The following is a 27,418-nucleotide window of genomic DNA, read 5'->3' as shown; positions in this document are numbered from 1 at the left end:
AACTTATGATTATCGCTGCTAAAGATGGTCAGACAACCAGACTGGACGCTCTCAGTTTACATCTCTTATTTTTATTTGCGATCATGAAAAGTACATATTTGATTACGCACAGGCTGCTATTCTTTACCGACAGATCGCTTACTTTATTAGTAAATAACTAAACGATTATTCTCGACCAAAAGTCCCTAATTTAAGCCTTTCACAACTCAAAGATTTTCATTTAAGGTCCATTAAACGGAAAGTGGCACACACTGACCATGCACTTACTCAGATTTACGGGAAAATTCCCAATCGCTGGCATGCAACCATTTATACACCACACTGGCGTTCGTCAGCGCAAGCTACTGTTAATTACATTATGGAAATCGTTTCACTTGATAGAAGATGAGACAAGCTGCTGGTTGCATCAAGTCTTTGATTAAAATTAATGTTTCACTTATAAACGCACTAATGATATGTGTATCAATTAGTTCCACTCAATAAAGCAATTTTATTGCATTACAACTTGACTCTTGTTGTATTCAAATTAAGAGTTCTTAAAGACAACCACATTACGCGTTCCTAAGAAATTAACGCCGTCTCGACATACCAGGCTTTAAACTTCGAACAATTCATAAACTGGTCCTTAAAACAAGAGTTTTGAGCAATTAAAAGACCAAAGTTAAATAAGGTTTGTTACTAAAAATAACTATGATCAAAAAAGTGAAACAATGTTACATTTGGACGAATTTTTACATAAACAGTATTTGTTTACAACAGGTACGAGGATAATCCAACAGTGAACTACGAAATATGTAAACACGAAAGCCTGAGGACAACGTACAACAGTTACTAATTAAAAATAATTGCTTTTACTAAATAAAATAATGTATTTCTGCCGAAATTTACACTTCTGTAAACATACTTTCCCCCTCTTTCTAATTACGTTATCAGCGGCGCCTGCAGACATTTTTGTTAACTAAACCAAAGCGACTTTAATGAGTGAATGTCTATTATTTATTGTCGATTGTAATCTTCTCCTTTGATAATTAAATTTACAATCTGTTTAGTTTTGTTAATAAGTTTGTTTTTTAATCTTTATTTGATCTGCGGTTTGAAACTTGGCAAAACATTGTCGCATTAATAAAAACGGAAAATATAAAATATCGTGATAATCGCCATGGTACAGTACCTCCGTTTGATTATTATAAATCAGTACATTGTTGACGTAATGTACTGCAATTTATATTACCTGTAAAGAATACAGGGAGGAGACTTGCTCCCACAACTTATGGCATGATTAATGGATTTCTCTAGCGCAATGTAGCAGAGTAAAAAACCTAAAATACCTGTTCATTGCTTGTAATCTAAAAGCACACGAATCGGTTTCACTTTCGACGCCAGCAACGATTTTTTAATGAATAAAGTGAATAAAAGCCTCGCTTAGTACTTAACAGGACATGTATCAAACCTAAAATTAACGTAATTTGGTAGGCACATGTTGTATGCGTATTAACATTGTTAACTTTTATAAATAAAAGACCCGGCGATGTCCGCGATATTCATTTGTATCAAATGCGCAATGTACACATTGAGCTGTAATCTTTAGAATTGAAGGTAGTCGTCACAACGGCTTTGTCAACGAAACTCGCGCTAGGAGCGTGAATATTTTTATTCTTAAGTGAGCATAGCTAATCAGTGGTGAGCACAACCAAATGGAACTTTGCACCAAAGGTGGGTATCATAGAACATGTCTATTTTTGCATCTGTCACAATTGTGTTTGTTAGTGCATGAATAAGCATGTGGAGAAGTGGTTTGACGTCACGAAGATGGAAGTATTATTTTTGTTGCTTAGCAAAACACTCACTCATTTTAAGCAACTTACAAAAATGTAACAATGAATAGTGCAGGTAACGACAGTTAATTATCTATTTCGAGATAAAGTGACGTCACGTTGAATAAGTGTTAGTCTGAAAGTGACTTAAATTAAAATTTATTAATACAAATTTTGTATATTGTTAGCGAAAAACGACTAGTAGGAAAAGTATGTGTATACATCTGTTTCGACGTTTTAATCTGGATACTGAAGAGTTGTAGTGCCACGCAGTTGAGTCAAATCTGTATTTCACATTTCATACATTTCACCGATTATGCGTTTCTACAGAACGCGCCGATTCGTTAATCAACACGTACCTATAGTGTGTTTTTTTTAATTTGTCGCAAGCTACAACCCCTACATATTAAGACAGGTGCAGTACCAGCACTGCAATAACTGACGGAACATTGGTCAAATTAAAAAAGTTTCTCCGGTCCGGTTGACACATACATGCAAAGGTCAGTATAAATAAAAATCCAAAACTTTTCAATTTGGCGCAGTTGCATTCCAATAAGTCAGCTACGGGGCAGGAAATTAAAAAAAAAAAACAAGTAATGGAGTGTTATTTGTTGTTATCAGTGAATTCTATTAAGCTTTAATCGTCACGTGAAAAAATGCGTTATCGATGATTCAAAAGTGCATTTAGTGGATGGATTAATACGGTTGCATCTAAAAAAATTTAAGGAGTCGTCCTCTGTTAGATGTTTCCGTAAGGTGGCATTAGTTTGTTTATTGAGAGACAGATGGCGGACGAGCTTTCCACAGCCTCCTGTTTTGTCGGTTGCAATTCACGTCGTTTATGCGTAGCATGTAAACGTAGTAATGACCGAAAAGAAATGACAGAAGGGTAACAGATCCTTTAAAGTTAATAAAATTGAAATTATTAAATAAAACCACAAAAATAAAGCATATTAGAAAATTTCTGAGTGAGTAAGGTTTGGGCTGAATAAATTCGTTGAAAATTACGCCAACATGCTACGATTCTTGCGGGACAGATGCCTTTAAAGATGACCGGTCTGAGATGTTGGTACAAGAGAACAAATTAATAATTTTTTTATGAGTAATTTTTGTATAATTTTGGTTGTTTAAAAAAATTTGCTCAAACTTTTGTATTTTTATAAGAACAGATTTTGAGGTTAATTTCCCGATACTTGAACATAGGCCAGATCGTCGTCACAGATTGTTTATAGTTATGTTAATCAGTGTGTTCTGTTAGAAACTGAAATGGAAACCTACTTCGAAAGCACCCTTGAAGACGTAATGCGATGGGAATTACTTGAACAGCTCGGAGACCTAGCATCAGGTAATTCATTTTTCTTAACCCCAGTAAATGTAGCACGCTAATTTTCCTCCCAGTGCATGAAGAAGTAGGCGACGAGAACAGCTATGGCAGCCAGCGGCCCCCAAAGACCGTTTTCTCCCTCCAGAGAGACTACATTTCGCTGTATGGCAGCCATCCGAAAATGGAAGACAGAATTTACAGTACGTGCGGCGTATGCGAGCAAGTTTTCAACCCCCAAGTGGTCTCCAGCCACAAGGAACACTGTCCAGGCAAAGGCAAAATCCAGTCCCAGCAAATAAAGAAAAAGGTCAAGAGCAAGAAGAAACTACAAGGATCATCAGTGCCTCTTCCCCCCCTATTCAAAGTAAAAACATCGCCCGATTTCGCTTTTTACTTAACGTTTTTCTTCCAGAAGGAATCTCCCGGCCCGCCAGTGTTGTCAAAATTTTCAGATATCTCCCCTCCTCAAGTGTCGCGGCTAGCCCCCGACGTGCTTCCTCTGTCAGACGCAGTAAACGCCGCCGCCCCAAAGGCAAACGAGGACCCCGCCCCAAGCGCCGCCGTCGCGTCGCCCCCAACCCCCCCGCCGCCCCCTCTGCCTCCGTCTCCCGTCCTGTTACCCGAAGTTTCTCCAAACGAAGAAACAAGCAGTAGACACAAAAAGTCAAAAAAGAGTACCAAAGCGCTTAGAGAATACGATCCCGATGTCCACTGCGGGGTCGTCGAGGGGCAGAAGGGGCCGTGTACGAGATCCATCACGTGTTCGAACCACAAGGTACTGTCCTCATAAAAACGCATTTCATTTCTACGACTATTAAGAAATGGCTGCATTATAGCGTTGCACGCCCTTTCCATTCCTCACCGGTTGCCATGTCGACCCAAAATTCCCCAAAATAGTCGTAGAAAAGGTAAGAAAATCATCTGTCATTGTCACACGCGCGGTGTTTTCCGTTAGGCACCGGTTGCCATGGCAGCGGTAGGAAATGCGTCCATTACGCGACCGTAGTCGTAGAAAAACGATATGTCGGGTTACCGTTTCCCGTCTGATTTTCAAATCTTATTGTAATCCCACTGCTTAGATTCAGCAACGCAAATCCGTGCCTGGGCGTAGTAAGAACATCCACGTTTTGATAGCGGAAAAGAAAGCTGCTAAAGAGAAAGAGTCGCGTCGCCGGTCTCCGACACATCTTTTAGCGATTGATACGAAATCTTCGCCGGAGTTCATGTTTCCTCTTATTGAACCTGAACCGATTAACTGTGTGGGCGATAACGCGGAGGTTCCAGATTTCGTTGACGCACCGAAACTACCTTCGACTCTGACGATAGGTGACTTACCGGAGGTGAGTTACGTTTTCGGATTTGTAGTAGTGTTCATTTGTCTAATTTTATAGAATGAGTTGCATGATGAAGTTGAGAGTGACGATCCCTCTAATCAGTTGGAAAGTGGATATTGCTCTATTGAAACTTCATTATCTACTAAAAGCTCACCTGTATTGTATTTTAATCCGATCAGTCCAATATTTGTTGTAACTCCTGTTCAAGTAAGTTTCATCACTAGATCCTCATGTAATGTAGGATAGAATGGCTTGTTACATTCGTGTAGAATTTGCACACACGATCGTTTGCTGAAATTTGATCATTTTTTATCTACATACTTGCGTTGTTTCAACATGGTATAGAATTGAAGAATTCAGGTGAGTAAAGCAAGATAGACAGTAGTGGTGTGTGCAAATTAGTGTGAACTGAACTAATAATGTCGCATGAGGAATCTGCATGCGTAACTAAATCATCTCTGGAAATATTTTATCTGAAACGTGTTTTTATAGTTTATTCAGAAGGAAAACAGTGTATTTGTGGAGGCCACTCCTCGTGCCAATAGTCCACCTCCTAACGGCTACTTCTTGACAATGCCAGAGACTTCAACCAACATAAAACTATACAAATCTCATCCGAAACCCACCATTTTGCCGACTTACGGGTCAAGAAAAGTGGGTGGGGCGATTCTCGGTTCAAATCAGAGACTGGAGTACCAGAGGAACGATATACAGATGGCTATTACTACAAAACGAATGGCCGCTTCATCCACAAATTGTAAAAGTACATCATACAACGTGCCTCCTCAAAGATCTATTCTATTGAAAACGAAAGGTATAAATAAAGTTAATTGTAAAAGATCCTCTACTGAAAAACTCAGTGCTAGTGACGGTAAACAAATTAAATTAGCCGCTGATGTAAATGGTTTTATTTTGCATACTGAAATGAGTGAAGTTGCTGAGGCACCACAGCCTAACCATTGTATTCAAGAAAATATCAATTTGTTGAACATGAAGTGATTTTATTTTAGGTAGTCTGTATATACATATATATATATATATTATTTACCGTATTGTTATTCAGGTTCTAAATTTTTTTTCGTCATACCAATGTTAGTCAGGTATGATTTTTATCCTAAAGTGTTCTAAAATTGACGTCTGCAGTGGGTTAGCAGACCATTTTAAGACTGTTTTCTTGTAATACTCTGACATACGCTTGTGGCTACCTTATATTGGACGTTCCAAATAATTTCCGATATTAAGAGACGCCACCCTATTCCTTTTTGTATTGTGTGTAAGTGTGTTATTTCATAATATACAGGTCAGTCATTTACGTAGACTGAAAGTGTGATTAGTTAATTGTATAATTTTTTGTATTTATGTGTTCATGATTTGTGTTTCTTTTCTACTGTTTGTTAACGATATTACATCCATGTCATGTTATGAGTTATGGTTTGGTGCTCAGCAAATTGATCTCATAAACACAAAAAATAAGAAAAAAGTTGTGATTAAAACATTTGTGGTTTTAGAGTTGTGCTCCAAATAATTTTAATCTAGTGATATTTGTAAATATGTAAATAATTTCATTTTATTTATTCAACCCACTAATTTATTAGTACATTTACTTACACATACTTTTTTGTTATTTTTATATACACGACTTCAGAACATTTTTGTTCGTCATAACTGTTTATTTTTTTATATATTCCATCGACCTTTTTATACTAGGAGTTACTTCATGTTTTTACAAAAGTAAACTTGTCAAGTGGTATAATTGTAATAATGACATTTGTTCTTATGCATTTAGTAAATGTTTTGGTGTGGTAGCGTAATAGAACACATCATTTGCAAGCGATGTTTGTTTCCAATGTTATCAGTATTAGTTCAGTTTAATTCAAGTATTTTTGTAGTATATTACTGTTCTGCTAAAACTTAGTCATATTTTGAAATGTGCTTCGAAAAGTAGCAACATACTGGAATGTTTTTTGTTTTGTATGTCAGCCCAGAATTTATTTTATATGTATTCGTTTTCGTTCATGTTTATTTTTAGTTTTAACGTGGTAATCGATTTTACCTAATTTCTTTCTGTTATTTTATTTTTATGGCACACTGATTAACTGAATGGATCAAAACTGACCTGTATATGTCTTTGCGAATTTGTCGAATAGTCTAATATTGATAGCAGTGTACCTAATCATGTTTTGTTCGTAGCTTTACATTTCAGCATTTATTATAAAATAAAATATAATAAATACGCATTGTTTAACTGTGATTGTTTCACAAGCAATGCTCTATGGCTGTGAATATTGCCAATTTCATCAGGGCTGGCAATCCTACTGCCTCCTTGTAAAATATCATTTATTTTCTAATAGGTGATATTCTATAACATTTATTTTCGTTTTAATAAACTCTAGACTACCGACACCGATACTTTCCTTTTCCCATAATACGCCCTCCCTTCGTTATTACACAAACGCATTTTTGTGCCCAATGCGATGACCTTCAATTTTGAAAATACCGCGCTTGCGCATAACGTACTGTTTGATTCATCTAACAGACCATTTTGTAGACACATTATTTACAAAAAAAGCAACATCTTCTCTATGTTACGCTTCCATGACGTGACGACACTGATAAATGTATGACGTAACGTTAATTGTAGTAAGAGATCCAGTTGAAAATATTTATACGAGTCTTTATAATTATAGCTTACAGCTTTCCATACAAAAATCGATATTTGGCGTACGTCAGTTGCGTTATCTGTATTAAATTTTGAAGCCGCATGCCTATCACGTGAGCATGACATAATGAGATTGTACCTGTAAAAAAATAAATACATATATATATTGTATAAATTAAAAAATTACAAAGAAAAACTCCACTTTTGGTACTGTGTAACAGTTTTGGTAATTTTGTAACGTTATTTACATGGAACTTCCTTCAGTTCTAAAGCATAAGGCAAAAAAAGTGTGCATGTGTTTTTTTTTGTATAATTTTTATCTAATGTTATCTTTTCATCATATATTCTGTAGTTGGGCACGGAGATTATACCTATATTCGTTTAAAAATGAACAATGTAACGTTACTGCGCTCTCTGAATTTCGTCAAAATTAAATACCCTGTTTCTGAAATAATCAATAAAATATAAGTCCATTTTAAATTAATTTTTTAGGTAGCTAACTTTATATTAAAATAAGTTTTAACTTTTAATAAAAATAAAACATTTTTAGAGAAAATTTGATCATCGCATGAAATAATCGATAACGTATGAAACCGTTTGTTTATATATTGATATTTTTGAGTCATCGAGGATGGGTAATTTTAAAAATGAAATGAAAAAATAAGCAACCATATGCCTGAATTAGTGAATTTCCAAAGTTACGCATTATTAGGTGCAAAAAATATTAGAAACATGGTACCCATACGCAAAAGTACGTTCAATGCGTAGATTCGTACACATTTCAGTATTTAACTACGTGGTTAAAAACGATATATTTTTTTTAATTATAATTATTGAATATTTGATAAGTTATTGACATGATCTAGGAAATTTGTTTTTATCAAAAGAAGATAAAAAATACAGGAAACTGTAATCAGGCAATGATTTACGATAATTTTATTGACGTAAATCCGAAGGCATCCATTGGCGGGGTTAAGTGTTGGTTTGAGCAGGCTCACAGAATCTTAATCGAATACTGTTGATTTTGAGAAGAGGGAAATTTTAATTAGGTGAAGAGAGGATTTGTTTTGTAAAAAAATGTAAGTTGCATTAGCATGACGTGTACGTCTGTGAGTGCAGATGTATAATTAACGAATTCGTAAAGATGGGTTTTGCGTCTGCGGAGAATTTTATGTTTAATGATGCATAATTAACATTATTAATTGTCCAGCGTGCCTATTCGCTATGAGAATAGGCAGAAGGCAATATAATAGCTTCGGTAATGAATAAATAATGAGAAAAACGGCGGTTAAAATTTCAAACGGAAATAAAGCGCGAGTTAGATGTCGCTATATGTAAAGTATTTGTTTGTATTTTTGGGGTCGCGTTTGTATTTTGCGTAGGTGCATGATGAAAAAGACAAAACACGGCAAGGGTGAGGAGCATATGGTCAAAACGCAACGTTGATGTGTCAAACGAGGGTTGTAGTGTCGCGAACGGTACGGTACGCTGTGATGTCGTCGTCGGATCGTGAAGCGTATCATTGCGTGCACTTGAGGGGTATGTGGCGTTAGTTGTTGTTGGTGCGTTTAGTGCGTTTATGTGTCGGTTGCTACCCCCGATTTAGGGCGAGAGGAGCGCGACGCGCGGCCGGCGAGCGCAGCACGAGGGTAGGTACTAGGGTCGCGCGCAGAACCACCTGGCGTCGCGCGCTCCCCCATTCAATTCACTATCGACCGGCTGCGAGTAACAATTTCCCCACCGATACTAATCGAAATCGGAGTCCAATGAGAAAATCGGTACGGGCTCCGGGTAAGCAATCGAAGTGAGCATGCGAGGAGGCTAGAGGATCGCGACCATGAGTGGCAGTGCCGTCGGGTTCGCGGCTTCTGTGCTAGGCGGAGGACTGCCTTTCGAGAGGGTGACGAAGCGGCCGTCGTCGTCGCTGTCGCAATCGTAAACAAAGTGCGGATTGTGCGTGTTAACCGGTGAAGTGAGGTGTAGTGAGCAGGAGGAGGCATCTGCCGGGGCCATCCCGGGAGACGACGTCGCGGCGCCGAGCCATGGCTTTTTCGATAAGCCGCCAACCCTCGTGATGGACCATATAGGCGACATGATCGAGCAGCAGGCACTGGGTGATCCGGTCGATTCTCCTGATGGTAGCGCGCATGCGGCCGGTGGCGGCATGGAGACGCAAACCGTCCGCATGAGGTTGGTGTCGCGTGCTGTGGTGGAGAGGCGTCTCGTCAAGCAGGAAGAGGCCGAAGGCCCCCTGTCCGTAATAGTCCAACCCCAGGACGACTCGCGAGATTCAGAGCTTCTTAGTCCTGGCAAACTCTCACCGACTTCGGTGAGCGTAGCCAACATGATCGACGCTGCTGATTTTCGAATGCAGCCCGAACCCACTTACCAAACGTTAACCTCAGTCAATGGAAGACTATCGCCTCCAGGATACAGCCCCAGCTCCTCCTATGCCACCCTTACACCTCTCCAACCTCTACCCCCCATCTCGACAATGTCCGACAAGTTCGCATACGGTCACGCCGGCAATGTCACGGGCTCTTTCACGGTCATGCAAAACAATAGCCTTGGAATAGGCTTAGGTTTGGGTGTAAATGTGAACGCGGCCTATTCGATGCCCACGATGGGCATGACACCACCTCACAACTATTCTTCTCCCGGTATGGGTCTACAGCAGCAACCGAGCCCGATCAGCCCCCAAAGCGCCTACAGCCAGAACGGATTGCCGTCCCCTCAGAAAAGCATGTCTCCGCCAGGTTACGACTCCCCTTATGGTGCCCAGCAGAGAGATCTAGTCGCGCGTTCTTTGCAAAGCCCGCAGTTAAGTCCACCGTCAGCCTCGTTGAATTCACCAGATGGTACTCTGGTGGGTGGTTTCGGCGGCACAACTCTCAACGGTCTTGGTCTCCAACACCACCCACCGACGCTGGTACAAATCGCCGCCCCTCAACAACGCGAATGTTCACCTTCACCACCTGTCCTCAGCTTGCAACCACAACAACAATCACAACAGCAGCAACAACAACAACCTCAACCTCAGCAACAGCAGCAGCAGCAGCAACAACAGCAGCAACCTCAGCAACAGCAACAACCTCAGCCTGCCGTCGCGATGCAAATATCGTCAAAGAACGCGTCCTCTGGAGCCCTAAGTGTACCTGCCATTGCCGCCGACGTCGAAGAAATCAACACCAAAGAGCTAGCTCAACGCATTAGCGCAGAACTGAAACGCTACAGCATACCCCAAGCTATTTTCGCCCAAAGGGTGCTTTGTAGGTCGCAAGGCACGCTTTCTGACCTATTACGAAACCCTAAACCCTGGTCGAAACTCAAATCGGGACGGGAAACTTTTCGGCGGATGTGGAAATGGCTACAAGAACCAGAGTTCCAAAGAATGTCGGCCCTGCGTCTAGCAGGTTTGTATCAACAACGACACCCACATACCGGGTGCCACCTCACTTAATTGTTTCTCCTATCTACCCTATCTATGCTACATCGCAAACCGACCCTGTATTTACAGCGCGGCACACCGACGTGACGTACATTGAACTTTCACAAGGGGTTCCCTCGCATCCTTAAAGCCCCTTTGTTAGTTCAAAAGACCGGTCTTCAAAGACATCCGAACTCGTTTTTTTCTTTTTTTTTTTTTTTTTGTTCATTCTTATATTTCTATTATGACAGACGGTTACGACTTTCATAACGGAACTAAATTTAATTCCTTTACCTAATACATATACGTATACAACATATACCTACCTATATTACCCTCTCGCATTTTAGACGTTCACGTTTCCATCTGTCACGATCACCTTGTGCGTAGTTTCCCACCCTACGTTTTCTCGACCACCGAAGCTATAATGTTACCACAGAAACCTTGTAAAATTCACTAGACGTGTGCCTAAAATAGGAAACCGTCCCTTTCCCGTTATTCATTAACTTTTTACACCATAGTATAACCCAGCAGCATTCGCCAGGCTTCACACACGTATGCACACCCTCCTTAATTAAAATAATCACGTTAAAATAAAACAAAAACACGTAATTTCGTTTCAGAAATTATGCTCGTATTTTACTACCCTACATTTTTCGTTGTGTTTCTTTGTTTTATTTATCGTTTCTTGACAATCAAAGCAATTTATTTTTGTTGTTTCGTCAAGCCGTATCTTTCGGCGTTTTGCTATACAATAAGCAGAAATTGTTTGTCGTTTGAACAAGCCCTTGAAATATTTTCTTCTCAATGAGAGCCGTAAATTAACATTTGCTGAACTCTCACGGAATATCGATCAGCGAAATTCTCGGTATTATTTTAGGCAAGTCGAAACGTCGCGAGTTATTTTTCGAAAAACGTCAAGAGACCGTATTAATGATTAAACTTTCGGAATTAAAACGAGCGAGATATTGAAAATATAATTTATAAGAGAAAAGTTTAATTAGTAGGGCCGTATTCCGCGGAAAAGTTTGCGCATCAAAATCGGGAAATTACATAATTTTAATGAAAATACGTCCGGAATATTAATTTTATCGATGTAAAGTTCAGGTTAGTCGAATGTAGTGTAGAAACTCTTCTATAGGTAAAGTATTGATTTTTACTTCAGGCTGATATTTCCCTGTACAGTTCCCCCCTTCCCGTTTTAATGGCATGGGTTAGTACACTTTTAAAGCATACAGTACGAAATGACAGATATTATCGATAAATTCGGGCGCGCTCGCCAATCGACAAATTCGATTTTGATAAAAAAAATCGATCGAGACAGACTAAAATATTTTTTTTATCGAAAGCGAAATTCAACTTTGCGTATAATTAATTCGTTTTGAGAGGAGTTGTGTGCTTTGCGAAGACATTTTGGACTGATATTGTTTTGTTGTCATTGTTGACTTCTCTCTTGTTTCATTGCAGACTGCCAGATGCGCAATGTAAACGTGAGGGCAGTCAACCCCAAACGAAGGAAACCATCCTCCTCTTCGTGCTTGTGAGTTTTACTGTCTGTCTGTCTCGATGTATCGCGAAAAAAATTTGCATGAATTTGTGTTAGACGAATCGAAAAAAATGCATGGATTCAATTCACGTTGATATCCATATTCAGTTTTATATGGCATGTTTATATGTAATATTAGCCCGATTGTTGTATATTCGTGCCCCATCACAAAATTCATGTCTCGACGACGAAAGTGCATGAAAGCGAAATTTTGGCGGCGATTTCCCTCATTTTTTCTCTGTAACCGAGAGACTTTCCTAGATTAACGAATATGTGATCTTTCCCCGTTGTCCGTTGGAATAACTTTTTCCGAAAGCCTTATTCTTTCTCTAGTGTTCGTTCTTGTTCGTTGTTTTGCATTCGACCCGTTTTGTAATTATTATTATAGAGACACGACGTATCTAATTGGACGTATAAATAGTTAATCTTGGAACGTCCCATTGGCCAAGTCATCTAGACAATCAAGATAGAGTGAGAGAAAAACCAATTTTCGATTTCGCGAATTAATGACCAATAGGAAATTCAATAGAAACTTGATTAGCCATGTTGCTAATTAACAAAAAACGTTTGTCGCGCCAAATTGAATTTACTAGATGGGGTAGATTGGGTCACAACATTCGTTCTTTAACAAAATTACCTCAATGCATCTTTCGTTACAACTCTTTCATGGCACTTATGATTAATACAAGTTATTTTTCTGTTGCAGCTGCGCAGATCCCACAACGAGGCAGTAAGTATCTTCATGTTCCCCCTGTTCTTTTTCAATTTACGTCATCTGGTCTTGATATGATGAATCATCGGCCGGATGAGTAATTTGGAAAAGCTCTTGAAACATTTTCTCTGTTTCGATATTATTTCCGGACTTTTCCGTCAGGTTGCAAACGGAAAGAGGAGAATTCGAACAGTTCGGACCAACTGCCCACCCCCAAGAAGCCTCGATTGGTTTTCACCGACCTCCAACGGCGTACTCTGCAGGCTATTTTTAAGGTAACGTGCCGTTCCCTCGAGGCCCCCGGGTGTTTGCGTCCTTCTCGCGTCTCCCGTTTTCGACGAGATAAGACAGAATGGACGCACACACACCAAATTTGCTCGGATCCCTGACCGCCTAACCCGGCCTGTGTCTTCCAGGAAACGAAAAGGCCTTCGAAAGAAATGCAGGTGACCATAGCGAGGCAGCTGGGTCTGGAGCCGACGACCGTGGGGAACTTTTTCATGAACGCGCGAAGAAGATCGATGGACAAGTGGAAGGACGAAGATCCAAAATCATCCACGACCATAATCCACCAGCAAATGTCGCCGGGATTAGAACAAGACGATCCCGATCAGGATATAGATTTGGACAATGACATCGACGATCAGGAAGATGTCTTGTGACATGCATTCCGTGACCGCCATTTGTTGATGCTGTGACACTGAACTAATAGTGACGGCGTTCCTAGAGTTTAGAATAGTGTAGACCCACCGACAAGTTGTGTATTTGACCGCGGAACAAAATTCTTCTTCAATCCTGCGCTTACGGAACTTTCGAGTGATCTCATTGGCAAGACGTTGTGTTCGGTTACTCCATCTACCAAAATGTGTTATTCTATTTATCTATTTATTACTATTGTTGTTGTATTTTTTTATTTTGACGTATTTTGTGTTTCGGTTAAGTCGCGGCCGCTTCAGGTTTTTAAAGTTTTTTTTTTGTACTTCGATCGACGGCCACCGAATTTGGTTGTGTAAACTTGTCCAACTTACGTAATGAATTTTTTAAGTTCCATACATCTTTACATTCCGATAGCACGCTTTGCGTTTAACAAAGGCTGTATTTTACCTCATTTTCTAGTCATTGTGTTGGTTCAAAATTATGGATAAGTATTTATTTGCTTGTAAATACGAACAAACAATTGTTATATTTGTACATTTAAGGTAGATAGGTTTTTTTTTTTTTGTTAGAGTAGACTCTGATTTTGCCAAAAATTGTTTTTATGTAGGTTATGTAATTGGAGTTTTGAACTTGTTTAGAATAGACATAGTCATAAGTTCGTTTTTGAGTTTTAATCGTGTGATCGTTTGGTTTGATCTGTGATCTGTTACTTCGTCATAGAATCATTTATACAGGTCAAATACAAAGAATTAAACTTTCTTCACAAAAAATGTAAAATATCAAAATGAGGCTATATTTTGGTAAAAAAAGTCTAAAGTTTCTATTTTAGCACAAACAAAAAAGAAAAAAGTGTCTGTATTCAGTACTTTAGATCTAGTTATTGATAATGTACAAAATTCCATTTCCATTCGATATTTTTTGTGTAAAGAACAGTTGATTCTGAAGTCGGGGGTAGGTATAAAATTTGGCAGAGTGCCCAAAAGAGCACCTAGTCTACGTACCAAAAATATTTTTTACGAATTATTTCTTGTAATATATTGTAGTAGTATAAAGCATTTTTGTTTCAAAGAAAAGTAAATAATTTTCGAAAGAGGAAAAAGTAACGACACCGTGTTGAAAAAGGGAACGCAAGAGTGCAAGTTTTGACAATATTTACTAACATAATCGGGGGATGAATGTTGTTACTTTTTCATCGTAGAAATTTGTATTGAAAGTCTGTGACAGTGAAAATAGAATCATATTAATAGTACTGGTTGTTAAATCTCCTATGTAAATATTGCGAGACAAAAGTATTTATATATAATTCCCAGCAATGTCGGGATCACTTTTGCTATGGTCTTTCTGTAAATGAATACATAATCTAACTGTACACGGAGCGTTGGCTTTGTTTCTTTTTGTATTTGCATGCGAGATGTAAGGGTGGTGTACACGGGCGATGTGTTTACTTTGTTCCCTGTATGCCGCTTGTGACATCGTTATAGGTTCGGTACCATGTACGTATTTATTATCAGTTTTAGAGCGTCGAACGCCTCATCCTGGCGAAGAGTTGGGGTCACGAAATGCCTTACTACAAACATGTACCGTTGTTTAAGTCTAGTCAGCACTTGTCAGACGTGTTCTTTTCTGTAACCGTTTTGTTTTCTAGTCTTTTACGTCGTCCTTAGTTAGAGCTTCACCAGAAAAGCATAATACTCCGCGGAGCGGCGAGTCCTTGAACCGATACGTCTTTAATGTTGGTACCGGAGTTAGCACTCGCCTCGCCGTTTTCGAGCGGGTTGTCGGCCGTTCATTTCTCATAAAAATTGTGCAATTTCAATAAAAAATTAGATTGTCGCCGCACCCGCTACTGTGTGTACTACATACAATGTTTTGCACGATGTTGCACTTTACTCTAATTTGTCAGGTTCCGGGGGTTGTCAGAATCCAGATTTCCAGAATCGAGCGCTACGACTACAAAATCCCATCTGCTGTGTATTGTATAAATAAGTTTCTTCACAACCCATCGATCGGTCACCACCACCCAGAATAATTTAGTGCAATAGTAAAAACGTGTAAAAATGGCAATATCATATCCCATCAAAGTGTAATCGTGAGCGATCACGAGTCTACACACGATTCTGTAGAGAAATAGCGTTGATTAAAGAAATATTTAAAATAAACGGCCTTGTTTCATTTGTTGTTTCGTGCGTCCATGCCCGCGCGTACGTCTACGTATAGCGATGTCGAGAACGCACAGCGACGTACAACGTAGAACGTACGAGTTGCAACGCCACCGTCGTCGCGCCTCCGGCGCGGGTCGGATCGATCGTGGCGGCGGCGACGGCGGCCGTCATGCGCCGTGAGCGTCGGCGGACGTCGGCGTCGCTCGTTTGGACCCAGCCGTCTACACCGCAGTAACGAACGACACCGACGGCCGCAGTGAGCAGTGTTGGAGCCGCTCGCGACAACATGGAAATATTCGCGCCCGAAATAGTCCCGCGTCCGACTCAGCTATGAACTGTTGCGAGTCCAGCAGGCCGCAGTGCACGCAGCGGATTTCGTTCGACCTTGGCTTCCCTCGACATCTTGGACCGCAATGAACGGTACGGTGAGGGTGTGCGATCAGCGCGAGTGAGCGATCGGCCGAGACCTAGTGGCACAATAGTCCAGCAGGGCGAACATTCCGCCGCACAGTATGGCCTCGGTCGCCGCTTGGCTGCCATTTGCCCGGGCGGCGGCCATCGGCTGGGTGCCCATCGCCACGCACCCGCTCCCGCCGCCTCCGATCCCCAAGGACCGACGCAAGGCAGACGACGAGAAGCTGCTCATCAACGTGTCGGGACGGCGATTCGAGACGTGGCGGAACACGCTCGAGAAATACCCAGACACCCTCTTGGGCTCGAACGAGAGAGAATTCTTCTACGACGAGGAATGCAAGGAGTACTTTTTCGATCGCGATCCGGACATCTTTAGACACATCCTCAACTACTATCGCACGGGAAAGCTCCATTATCCGAAGCACGAGTGCCTCACCAGCTACGATGAAGAGCTGGCGTTCTTCGGTATCTTGCCGGACGTCATCGGCGACTGCTGCTACGAGGATTACAGGGACCGCAAGCGCGAGAACGCAGAAAGACTCATGGACGATAAATTGTCCGAAAACGGCGACCAAAATCTACAACAGTTGACCAATATACGACAGAAGATGTGGCGGGCCTTCGAGAATCCGCACACCTCGACGGCGGCTTTAGTATTCTATTACGTGACAGGTTTCTTCATTGCCGTTTCGGTGATGGCAAACGTCGTAGAGACGGTGCCTTGCGGCAGGCGACCGCAAGGAGCAGGCTCCCTGCCGTGTGGCGAAAGATACAAAATCGTATTTTTCTGCTTGGATACTGCTTGCGTTATGATTTTCACTGCTGAGTACTTATTACGAATGTTTGCAGCCCCTAACCGATACAAGTTTGTTCGCTCCGTCATGAGCATTATTGATGTTGTAGCTATTCTACCTTATTATATCGGCCTGGGCATCACCGACAACGATGATGTCTCCGGTGCTTTCGTTACCTTGAGAGTCTTCCGGGTTTTCAGAATTTTCAAATTTTCACGTCATTCTCAAGGTCTACGCATCTTGGGTTACACTCTCAAATCGTGCGCTTCCGAACTTGGTTTCCTCGTATTCTCCTTGGCCATGGCCATCATCATCTTCGCCACGGTCATGTTCTACGCAGAGAAGAACGTCGGCAAAACCAACTTCACTTCCATCCCCGCTGCTTTCTGGTACACGATCGTAACGATGACTACTCTAGGGTAACGAAATTCTCACCCATCATGAAACCCCGGAACTAATCGAACCCTTTCTTCTTTTCCAGGTACGGCGACATGGTCCCGGCCACTATAGCGGGAAAGATCGTGGGAGGAGTTTGCTCCCTGAGCGGAGTGCTCGTAATCGCATTACCCGTACCTGTTATCGTTTCCAATTTCAGCAGGATTTACCACCAGAATCAAAGAGCAGACAAACGCAAAGCTCAAAGAGTAAGTACCTATCGCGCATTCCCTTTCATTCCGCCTCGCCTAATCCGATTACCTTTTTTTTCTCGTTCCGCAGAAAGCTCGTTTGGCACGCATTCGCATCGCGAAAGCGTCATCGGGGGCGGCTTTTGTCAGCAAAAAGAAGGCCGCAGAGGCCCGTTTGGCCGCGCAGGAATCCGGGATAGAACTGGACGACAACTACCGAGAGGAGGACATATTCGAGTTGCAGCACCACCACTTGCTTCGGTGCTTGGAGAAGACGACCGACCGCGAATTCGTCGAGCTCGAGGTGCCGTATAACGGCCACCCGAAGCGTCCCGGCTCGCCGTCCCCGATGGCGAGCCCCGCTCACTCCGCGGTCTCCATAGGGTTGATTCAATCCTGCTGCGGCAGGTGCTGTCCACGCAGGTACCAGCAGGCTTGCGGCAAGTACATGCCGGCAGCTTCGGCAGCACAGTCGAATCAAACAGGCGGTGGTATGGACGGCACTTATCTTGTGGAGGCGTCCTTTTAGACATGTCGGCCGGAACATATCAATCTCCCGCCTTGTGGTTGCGTCTCGGTCGCGATTCCCTTTTCTTCGTTTTCCAAACATCGATTCTATTGTGTTGACGTGTGTAGTGTAAATTGTGATATAGCTGATAAATGAACTGACAGTTGATCTATGTACGTACTTACACAATAAACCGACTCATTCTACACTCGTTTCATAGACTATATGGTGTATTGTAAGATATAGAGGGTTGCACTTCAGTTTTTTGATTGAATAGACTCGCGTCGTAGCTCTGACCGTTCTATCGTTCTATCTCTCTCTATCTTCTTCACAGACACTGTCTAATACATTCCTGTCCATCTGAAACGGAATTCTGGCTCCTCGCGCGAGTCTAAGAGGCCATCTTTAAACTGGAGCTCACGCCGTACTACTACATAACTAGTAATTACATAAATCGTTTTACAGTCTTACTAATTAGGAAGGAACACGTTACGTGTTACAGTAAAAATAATTAGTTAACTATACATATAAAAAAACATAAGTAGCCATTGTAAAATTTCAAGATACCTATATATCTAGAACTTAACGAATTTGTCTTTCACATTGTTTTGTCTCCACCATCTTCTAAAATGATTGTTTCGTTTCGATTATATAGTTTAAACAATAAATTTTCCACAATCTAATCAGAGTTTCATTACGTTTCATTTCGCCGGCTCACCTTACGCCGGGAGTAAAGTCCGGATCGCAGAATCCGGTCTCCGGAGGCGATTATATGCGACAGTTACGGTGACGTAACAAAAGTGGGTCTCGCTGAAAATCAATACCTCCATTTATTGTGCCAATTCGAAGGAAAACATCCCGAAAGTGGGCTAAATCTATGCGGGCTTGGCTTGTTTTTGCGTCCTGTAAATGCGCATTTCGGATTTTTGAAATGCTTCGTCACTGCCAATTCGCCGACGTTTCCATCGATGAGCTCTTCATTAAATCATATCCCACTCCTGATAAATTAAAACAGCTGCGGTTAATTAAATCGGACCCCGACCTCGTCCAAATAGACCACAAAGTGCCCGACAGTAAATATTTCTATGATACATTATTACCCTTACCCTAAATATTTATTTTACATAGGCCGTAAATTTTTCCGAAAAAATATTTTGCGTCTCGAGGTTCGGCTTTCTTTGTTTTTGTTATTCGTTTCGCGGTAAACATCGGAAGTGCTTCACCTATGAAAGTCAGCTTTCGTCTTCGACGGCTCAAAATAACTGTGTATAAACAATAAAACAGAAAACGAATGACTAATTGTTTTCGATCCCTTAAATATTTTTACAGCTTCAGCGAAAGTGCTTCATCAAAAACGCATTTAGACATTGTTTGTGCTAAATTGATGTTTCTTTTCTTATTTGCGAGCCGTGTAGGTGTCCGATTTCCATAATTAACTGCATCTAATTGCCAAACAAATGCGATTGCCAGATAAATTCCGGAAATTAATAACAATCAGATAAATTGACCGGAAATCGATACCGCCATTAACGCCGACGGCTCGTTACGAACATCGCGCATCGGGTTAGCGCCCAATTCGGCAATTTTTTTTTTTTGACAAATGCAGGCTAAAATCAACACGAGACCTGCAAGCTTCCCTGAATTATTTTTGGAAAGTTTAGTTTAATCCGGTATGGTAGGAGTAATATTTATATACTCGCAACATTGGCGTAGATCATAACATTTTATAAAATGTTTATTATGCTAGCAATATCTTAAAAACAAAATGTTTTAAGGTTGCCTGACGCTGAACCTTGTAAGCTCATTTTACACCGATTTTACTTAATAAAGTCTCTGCGACCGCCAAAACTTTCCACCAGAATTTTATTTATTAAGGCGAGCCTCGTATTTTCCGACTTGACTGCATGTGTACATTTTTTTTAAATATTTTTCCGACTTAAAACATAGAACATTTGTGGAAAATTCTACAATACTTCTTGTTATTGTTCAAAATGAAAAATCACGTCGTTCTAGAACGCATACTTATTACTAACTGCTCATGTATGTATGATAAGTTCATATAAAGAAATTCTATGAAGGAGGCTACGTTGTTTTAACATTTTATTATCTGCAATACATTCTCATATTAACCATTCCAAGTTTAACCTTCGTGTGAAACAAAGGTGAGTTTTTTGAAAAACTCTTACTTTCTTTAAAAATAGAATTTTGTTCTTGAATTTTAAAACGAGCCGATTTCATGTTTTTCTTGCCGAAATAAATGTGCAGTTAATGGACGCAGTCGCAAATAATATAAGCAACATTTTTTCACGTTATAATTATTTACTTTACAAACTAATATTTATTCGCAGTTTTTAAAACAGTAAATTTGTAGCATTAAATGCGAATGTTATTGATATGTTACCGTTTTAATAAAATATTATTAGTATTTTACTAATTGCGTTAAAACTATGCTGTTCTCAGGCGATTGATATGAGACAATTTTTTTTTTAGAAAAATTACACTACATCGTATACATAAAAAGTGACGCTTTAATTAATTCTACATAAACTTTGTCACATTATATTAATATGACAATCATATCTTTAACAATTAATGTAAATCCACTTTTGCAAACAAATACTTGCACGTGTTTTATATGACCAATATAACTGAAAACGTACATTTTTTTTACTTCGCCACACAATTTTGAAATTTTTGCCAAAATAGAACCACTAATTAAGAAAATATTTGGCAATATTTTAAAGAAAAATGATGGTTTTAAATTATTGCAACATATTTTTCAGTAGAGATTTTGAAAATGTTTTCTAACTTACTTAAAATATTGTAAATTTTTGACAACAAAGTGAATTTTATACGAAATCCAGGCCTACGACAGTAAGACATTTTAGCCCTTAAATCTTGTAAATCTTTTTTGCTTTTCAGTAGCTGTACAGCGCGTTTGAAACGAATCAAACTAAGAAAAATTTGAAGTTTTATAACAGTAAGTGAAAAACAGGTTAATTAAAATGACATAAATGTAATAAACAATTTTCAGATATATTTTGATTTAAAAAAGCATACATATTCGAGAAGAGTCCATGGATCACAAGTAACTGCATTTAAAATTGTATCGTTCTAGGCCATTTTTAAATTTTTGTCTAGAGTACTAACATTTTTTTTTGTTTGTCACAAATATAATAAAAAAAATATGTTCATAGGCTACGATGCTGGACCAGCATATCCTGCTTGAGAACATCAGAGCAAGAATTGAGGCGCGTCGTGAAAAACGTCGCCGAAGGCGCCAAAGGAAACGAAAGCGGAGAAAACGGCGCAGACTTGCTTTACTCAGACGGTTGTACAGATACGCAAACTACAACAAGGAAGCGTATGAAGCCAAAAAAAGAAAAAGACTCGAACTTCGACGGTTGCGTGATTCCATTCCGTAATAGCACGACTTTATAATGTACGTTATTTTTGCTATAGCATGTACTTTTTACACTCACCAATAAATCATACAAAACAATTGTTATTATTTTGGTACGCCACTGGACTCATCTGTCAAAGGCGTTTTTAAGTTGGCAGTTGCTGTCACAAAATTATTTTTCTTTTTAAATGAAGTAGTACAATTATTTCGTTAGAAAACTATGTGTTAAGAGAAAAAAGTGTGCAACAATAGATTAATAAAATGCTTGAGCCGCGAGATGTAGCCGAGAAAAAATTAAATGCTGAAACTCACCGTAAGTGACATAACCTAACTTTTGACGCAAATTGATAAAAATCGTTTTAGGCTTAATTGGGGAAGTACAGTTGCTGCAGTATGGTAATTTTCTAGATAAATACAGCGCTGAATTAGATAATTTCAAAGATACGTTAGCCAATAACTCAAATGTGCGCTTGGAACCAATTTTACTACAGGTTAGGAAAAATAAACATACTTGCTTTGTATACGTTCTAACACTTCTAGAGCTTGAAAACCGAAAGTATATCATTGTTACATTTAGTGCATTCTGATAATAAATTGCTGAGTCGAATTTTGGCAAGTTTAGCGGCGGTTTGCGAGGAAATTAATTTGTTAGTTGAGGAGGCTCGTGGTTATTACAGCATTTTTGTTTTCTATGGAGAAGGTAAGAGAAAATGGGTCACGTCGTAGTCTAGTGAAACGTTTCAGGAAAAAATACAACATGGGAGAATTTACAATCAGCGTCTTCCATTGTTGAAGTTTTACAAAAAATTCATTGTTTTGTTGAGCGTTGCCATCAAGTTATTAATTTGTTATTCCAACAGTTATGCGCGATTTTGGGTAGAGAATACAATACCATAAGTTCTGGTGCATGTTTTCCTGTATGTTTTTGGTTATCTAGTTGCTATTTGATTACAAGTTTTATTTTCAGGAATTGTTGGATTGTTTAGCTGAGTTATTAGTTTGTTTGTTGACTTTTGATAGTTTATTTTCGTCCCACAGCTTGTTAAAAGATCATTGGTTACTTTATTGGCGCTCTATTAAGGGCATTGTACATAATCCTTCCAAATATCAAATGACCCGCGAACAAGTTCGATCTCTTGATAAACACCTAGCTAATATTGATAACACCCTTCTAACAGGAAATATTTTCAAGGTTAGCTCCCGAAATTACCACAATTGAAATAAAATTTTCATTTACAGAACGCACTAGACAAATGCATCGACGAAAAAATTATTTTAACTATAAAAAACAGCAGTCTTTCAAACGAAATTTCCGCATATATTAGTCAGTTGTTAAACGAGTTAGAAAAAGATGAAGAAAATATATTTTTTACGCAAGTTTGGCTACAAGTGAACGCACTCGTAGTCTTGGAACATTACTTGTTTGGTGCCACTGACAAAAAATTAGTCAAGAGATTGTTAGAAGTCAATAAAAAGGTAATTATTTTTTCGGCGCTCATGAGACGTGAAATTCGTTGAATCTTTCTGTAACTTCACACTAAACACTATAAGTAGATTGCTGAGAAACGAAACTGATGTCATGACGCACAGAAAGATTTAACGGAAATTCGATCTTCTGCTATTTTCACGAATAAAATTAATAGGCATCTGCTTGTACACTCTGCGGAAATATTTTATGGTACCCGGAACATTTCCTGTTAAAACATATACCTTCGTTGAGTAAATTTATAGACGAAAGAACTGTAGATAACATTAGACTCACAAAAATCGCCTTGAGAAGCCAAAGCTTGCCCAAAGAATCGCATCTGTTGTCTTTACAGGTAAAACAATATATATGAAAAACATCACTCCATCGGGTGATGAAAATATTTCTAGGCTTGTCACTGGATGATAGAAATCGATCGACTAACCCAAAAAAATTTAACAAGTTTTGAAGTGAAACATTTGCAAGAAACGTCCAATTTGTTGATTGAAGGGATTAAGTTAGTTAAAAAAATCAGCGAAGTGGTCAAGTGGATAACAAATCTACATGCTGATAAAGGGCGGCCTATGGCAAAGTCCGTGCTCTTGGCGCTTTGCCGCCTCGTTGAAATACTGAAATGTTTTCAGTTCATTTTTCATAAGAAGTTGTTGCCGCTTGTGTACATCATTTCATTAATTTCGCAACATTTATCACACAAAGCGTTAACTTTGCTACGACATATTCGTGTAAGTGCTTTTAAGGGTTAAGTGAGTGGAATGATTGTGTGCTTTTAGAAAAGCTTAACTCAGGAAAAATCGTATAAAGAACAACAGTTGGACGTTTTGTCAGCTCTGAGTGTTTGCGAGCAAAATTTAAAAGGTACTTGATGGAAGTGAAGTATTGGTTTTGTTGCTATTTTTGGTGTGGTGTTGTAGGGCCAAACACGAGCCAACGAATTTTAATAGCGAAATTGTCTTTGTCGGCTAGTGGGTTATCCTACGATCATTTAACTGAGATAAGGTCTGTGATAAACCGTTTAGAGTTAATTTGTTGTGTACATTCTATATTAAATCGACTATGTGATTGCTCTTTTTTATATTGGCACCAGATTTATATGTTGCCTGTATATTTTTCAAAACTGATTGAAACCAAAGCTGACCTATCTAGATATTATGTAAGTACTATATTTGTTTCACAGACGTACCTGTTAATCCTGTTTTTAGTTAATACTCAGTGCTTTAAGTGATTGTGCTCTTATTGCCGGAGAAAAAGTCTCCGCATCGACTGACACCTGTCTTAAGAAAGACTTATTTGGACCGTTAAATCAAATTGTTGAAACTAATTTGCGCCTTCAAACACATCTACATTTACAACTACCTCCATCCGACCCGTTCAAAAACACGCTTTCTTTGAACTTTTCCAAATTTAGCCCTGCCAGAATGGATAAGTATTACATTAGTATAAAAAAAGAAACCGAACATTATTTGAGCACCATGTTCTATAACCTTACAACGGTGGTTTTACACGATTGGAAAACCTACGGCGAAATGAGAAGGTGAGATATAGTAGGTTCATGTGACTAAGTTGGGTCTGACGAAAAATTATTACAGACTGGCGCGACTTCAATATAGCTTGGAAACCGTAGAAGACAATCTTCCAATGCAAACACTTGAACAAGGCCTCGATGTTTTGGAAATCATGCGGAATATTAATGTTTTCGTTGGGAAATATCTCTACAATCTGAACAATCAAGTGTTCGTAGAGGAATCGAGCAATAACAAACATTTGAACACGATTAATATTTCCCACGTTGCTAACTCCATCCGCACGCATGGAATAGGTATTGAAATATGAAAATACAGTCATTTCTCACGAGTACGAACGTTTTATGGTTTTCTCCCTAGATTTTAAATTTACGTTCTAAAATTGTATGATTTTGCAAAAATAGGTCGTCAATTTTTTTTGGATGTATATATATATAACATTTTTGTGTTTCAGGTATCATGAACACAACGGTAAATTTTACCTACCAGTTTTTGCAAAAGAAGTTTTATATTTTTTCGCAATTTATGTTCGACGAGCACATAAAGTCGCGCTTATTGAAGGATATGCGTTTTTTCTCCGAACATAAGGTGGATTTGATTCAGATGTATCCGTACGAGCGCGCGGACAAGTTCAATATCGGGATCAGAAACCTGGGTTTGAATGAAACGGGTCTGAGTTACTTGGACCTTTTTAGGAAACTGATAACCCAGATTGGTAGGTTTTGTTTTTTGGCGAATTTTTCTAGAATGTGGGTTTTAGGTAACGCGATGGGGTACGTCCGATTGATTCGGTCGGGTGGTCGCCGATTTTTAGCCGATAGCACTTGTTTTATCCCCAACCTTAAAGAAATCGACCAACTCAATGAGCTTATAACTCAAGAAGAACCCTCAGAATTAACGAAAAAAGCGGCGAACTGTTTCATGAGTGATATAAAGAACCTAGTTGAAAATTTTGAGGAAGCAACAGAGTATTTTAAACTACTTGTTAAAGTTTTTATACCAGTTTTCAGAAATCCTAGTAATATACACTTGAAGAATTTTTATATAATCGTGCCACCGTTGACAATAAATTTTGTTGAACATTCTTTAACATGTAAGGAAAGGTTGAATAAAAAGAATAAAAACGATGCTGCATTCACCAATGATGGATTCGTTATTGGACTCGCCTACATCATCGAACTTTTGGGACAAGAAAGCCAATTAAACTCGCTACATTGGTTCCATTCAGTTCAAGCGAAATTCGAGCAAGACAAAAAGAAAATCGAGGAACAAAAAGCTGTCGCCAGTAAACAAGATGATAAATTGCAGCAAACTTTGCAATTGTCAGAAAAGAGGATTAATTCGTTCGAACGCGTAAGTGTGATAAAAAAAGTAATCACAGCAGTAGTTGAAACGTGACGTTTGTCGCTTCTTATGTGTTATTCTAACCTCACATTGTAAATTTTCTGGCTACTACAAGTGTGTTCTTTTTCAGGAATTCCGCCTACTCTATTATAGCTTCAGCAGTGCCAGAATCTTTTTTCAAACATGATCATGCTTGTGCAGTCAACTATCGATAACCACAAATACGACTTTAGTGCAATTATAAGCATACTTCATATATACATTCCATTTTTGTTTGGCATTCTTTTTATATTTTATCAAACACCAATGTTTTGTGTACGCTTTTTAAAATAAAATACGTATGTTTCGTAAATGTTTATTTCAATTTATGTAAATGGGTATACATGGTGTGATTAAAAAACAAGTGTAATTTAGACAAGTAGACAAACGTCCTTGACTTCGTGTCACCATTACATTTATTTTTAATCACGTGGTATAAATATCCAGATAATCAATACAGGGCTATAAATATGACATTTTACTTCTTGGCTGCTGCGGCCTCGTCCTCCCGTTGATAATTCTGCAGTACTTCTAATTTTTTAGCAGCGATGCGTTCTTCTCGCCGTTTTCTGGCCTCCTTGACTTTCAATCTGCGTGCGTCAGCTTGGTCATTCAACATTTTTGTTCTAGCCTTCTCAGCCTTCTTCTTATGGATGTACTCCATAAGAACTCTCTTATTCTTGAAAACGTTGCCTTTGGCTTTCATATACAGATTGTGGTATAAGTGTCTGTCAATTTTCTTGGCTTCCCTGTACTTTTTCAACAGTCGCCTCAAGACCCGCATTCTTTGGGTCCACAGTTCTTTTTGAGGGGTACGCGCATTTGCAGTACCTTTTCTTTTACCAAAGCCACAATGTCTGCCTTTTCTTCTGGCTTCCGTGTTCTTGCGGACACGGGCACGGGAGTGTACGGCGACGGGTTTCTTAATGATGAGACCATCTTTGATTAATTTCCGGATGTTCTGTCCTGGAATATTGTTATTTGTACTTTATTCAGTGTGTTTGTAGACTTACTTGAATTTGTGTTGGCAATTTCGTTGATTTCGTTAGGGTCCAACCAGACTTTTTTTCTCCCACATCGCATAACCGAGGCTGCGAGCCTCTTCTGCAATTTTAGCGAACTGCAAAGTGAGGTTATGTTAATTTTTTGTGGTGCAATATTGGATTATAGATACAAAAAAGTAAAACATAACACGTAAATTCTTAAAATAAGGTGTTTTTTGGAACGGAATTAGCAAAAATACTAGACAAAAATGCGTATGACTACTGTTACACTACATCTGGGGCTCTTTTTGACTATTGGGATTTATAATTAAAAAATATACGAAACAATTATTAATATATACATACGATTTGACAACAACTAATAATTTTACTATTATTTTTTTACGAATAATAATAATACTAATTAATGTAAGGCATACCTCATTGCTACCGCGACTGCAGCACGTGTAAAAAAATTACAAGAAATCGAAACCACGCGTTACTTTGACGTTTGGTGTTTGACGTTTTCGGCGAAAATAGAGAACCCACAATACACCACAATTTTGTATGCATTTTGATCAATAGTCCAACTTCTTTATGTTTTTCTAAGTTGAATGTTTCCTAGAATGTGCACAAATAGGTGGCCCATTTCCGTCTGTCTCTTGT

At 39.1% G+C, this 27,418-nt stretch overlaps 5 protein-coding genes across 10 annotated transcripts; 4 read left to right on the top strand and 1 right to left on the bottom strand.

The window, feature by feature from the left end:
- The first annotated feature begins 1,657 nt into the window (after positions 1–1,657).
- On the top strand, positions 1,658–6,873 carry LOC135141458 (ataxin-7-like). Of its 3 annotated transcripts, none has more exons than XM_064072568.1 (7): positions 1,658–1,713; positions 3,073–3,159; positions 3,213–3,502; positions 3,554–3,913; positions 4,218–4,478; positions 4,530–4,679; positions 4,965–6,873. In XM_064072568.1, exons 1-7 carry the CDS (start codon positions 1,695–1,697, stop codon positions 5,469–5,471), a joined length of 1,674 nt encoding a protein of 557 aa, XP_063928638.1. In that variant the 5' UTR covers positions 1,658–1,694; the 3' UTR covers positions 5,472–6,873. The 3 variants fall into 3 exon arrangements, with proteins under 3 accessions (XP_063928638.1, XP_063928637.1, XP_063928639.1); XM_064072567.1 differs by having other exon boundaries at positions 3,551–3,913; XM_064072569.1 differs by lacking the exon at positions 1,658–1,713 and adding an exon at positions 2,634–2,782 and having other exon boundaries at positions 3,551–3,913.
- Positions 6,874–8,492: 1,619 nt separating this feature from the next.
- Positions 8,493–15,632, top strand: LOC135141649 (homeobox protein onecut-like). Of its 3 annotated transcripts, XM_064072932.1 has the most exons (5): positions 8,493–10,544; positions 12,026–12,098; positions 12,811–12,834; positions 12,979–13,091; positions 13,233–13,316. In XM_064072932.1, the coding sequence occupies exons 1-4, from the start codon at positions 9,206–9,208 to the stop codon at positions 13,088–13,090; spliced, it is 1,548 nt and encodes a 515-aa protein (XP_063929002.1). In that variant the 5' UTR covers positions 8,493–9,205; the 3' UTR covers position 13,091; positions 13,233–13,316. The 3 variants fall into 3 exon arrangements, with proteins under 3 accessions (XP_063929002.1, XP_063929003.1, XP_063929001.1); XM_064072933.1 differs by lacking the exon at positions 12,026–12,098 and having other exon boundaries at positions 12,819–12,834; XM_064072931.1 differs by lacking the exon at positions 12,026–12,098 and having other exon boundaries at positions 8,494–10,544; positions 13,233–15,632.
- A 214-nt stretch (positions 15,633–15,846) lies between these two features.
- LOC135141554 (potassium voltage-gated channel protein Shal) lies at positions 15,847–18,660 on the top strand. Its single transcript, XM_064072763.1, has 3 exons — positions 15,847–17,262; positions 17,325–17,487; positions 17,561–18,660. The coding sequence occupies exons 1-3, from the start codon at positions 16,148–16,150 to the stop codon at positions 17,996–17,998; spliced, it is 1,716 nt and encodes a 571-aa protein (XP_063928833.1). The 5' UTR covers positions 15,847–16,147; the 3' UTR covers positions 17,999–18,660.
- A 2,844-nt stretch (positions 18,661–21,504) lies between these two features.
- On the top strand, positions 21,505–26,082 carry LOC135141228 (WASH complex subunit 4). Of its 2 annotated transcripts, XM_064072123.1 has the most exons (16): positions 21,505–21,693; positions 21,744–21,871; positions 21,921–22,080; positions 22,125–22,297; positions 22,348–22,572; positions 22,620–22,856; positions 23,024–23,200; positions 23,256–23,588; positions 23,637–23,721; positions 23,778–24,016; positions 24,066–24,397; positions 24,453–24,682; positions 24,841–25,101; positions 25,147–25,354; positions 25,397–25,739; positions 25,861–26,082. In XM_064072123.1, the coding sequence occupies exons 1-16, from the start codon at positions 21,642–21,644 to the stop codon at positions 25,915–25,917; spliced, it is 3,240 nt and encodes a 1,079-aa protein (XP_063928193.1). In that variant the 5' UTR covers positions 21,505–21,641; the 3' UTR covers positions 25,918–26,082. The 2 variants fall into 2 exon arrangements, with proteins under 2 accessions (XP_063928193.1, XP_063928192.1); XM_064072122.1 differs by having other exon boundaries at positions 21,506–21,693; positions 25,147–25,739.
- On the bottom strand, positions 26,072–27,364 carry LOC135141229 (large ribosomal subunit protein eL19-like). The gene is made up of 3 exons (XM_064072124.1): positions 27,193–27,364; positions 26,783–26,889; positions 26,072–26,735 (listed from the first exon to the last, which is right to left on the bottom strand). Exons 1-3 carry the CDS (start codon positions 27,195–27,197, stop codon positions 26,248–26,250), a joined length of 600 nt encoding a protein of 199 aa, XP_063928194.1. The 5' UTR covers positions 27,198–27,364; the 3' UTR covers positions 26,072–26,247.
- Positions 27,365–27,418: the final 54 nt, after the last annotated feature.

Source organism: Zophobas morio, unplaced genomic scaffold, assembly GCF_036711695.1.
Source record: "Zophobas morio isolate AGI-343-1 ecotype UQ-CSIRO unplaced genomic scaffold, CSIRO_AGI_Zmor_V1 ptg000044l, whole genome shotgun sequence".
Taxonomy (NCBI): Eukaryota; Metazoa; Arthropoda; class Insecta; order Coleoptera; family Tenebrionidae; genus Zophobas; species Zophobas morio.
This window is presented reverse-complemented; position numbering and strand designations above follow the sequence as displayed.

Coding starts and splice junctions, on each gene's coding strand:
- LOC135141229 (XM_064072124.1), bottom strand. Junction 26,736..26,782: donor AATTGCCAACACAAATTCAA/GTAAGTCTACAA, acceptor ACAATATTCCAG/GACAGAACATCCGGAAATTA.
- LOC135141554 (XM_064072763.1), top strand. CDS start 16,148: ATGGCCTCGGTCGCCGCTTGGCTGCCATTTGCCCGGGCGGCGGCCATC. Junction 17,263..17,324: donor GTAACGATGACTACTCTAGG/GTAACGAAATTC, acceptor CTTCTTTTCCAG/GTACGGCGACATGGTCCCGG. Junction 17,488..17,560: donor ACAAACGCAAAGCTCAAAGA/GTAAGTACCTAT, acceptor CTCGTTCCGCAG/AAAGCTCGTTTGGCACGCAT.
- LOC135141649 (XM_064072931.1), top strand. CDS start 9,206: ATGGACCATATAGGCGACATGATCGAGCAGCAGGCACTGGGTGATCCG. Junction 10,545..12,810: donor GTCGGCCCTGCGTCTAGCAG/GTTTGTATCAAC, acceptor TTTCTGTTGCAG/CTGCGCAGATCCCACAACGA. Junction 13,092..13,232: donor CTCTGCAGGCTATTTTTAAG/GTAACGTGCCGT, acceptor TGTGTCTTCCAG/GAAACGAAAAGGCCTTCGAA.
- LOC135141458 (XM_064072567.1), top strand. Junction 3,503..3,550: donor CTCTTCCCCCCCTATTCAAA/GTAAAAACATCG, acceptor TTTTTCTTCCAG/AAGGAATCTCCCGGCCCGCC. Junction 3,914..4,217: donor TCACGTGTTCGAACCACAAG/GTACTGTCCTCA, acceptor CCCACTGCTTAG/ATTCAGCAACGCAAATCCGT.
- LOC135141228 (XM_064072122.1), top strand. CDS start 21,642: ATGCTTGAGCCGCGAGATGTAGCCGAGAAAAAATTAAATGCTGAAACT. Junction 22,298..22,347: donor GTTCTGGTGCATGTTTTCCT/GTATGTTTTTGG, acceptor TTTTATTTTCAG/GAATTGTTGGATTGTTTAGC. Junction 24,398..24,452: donor ACCTACGGCGAAATGAGAAG/GTGAGATATAGT, acceptor AAATTATTACAG/ACTGGCGCGACTTCAATATA.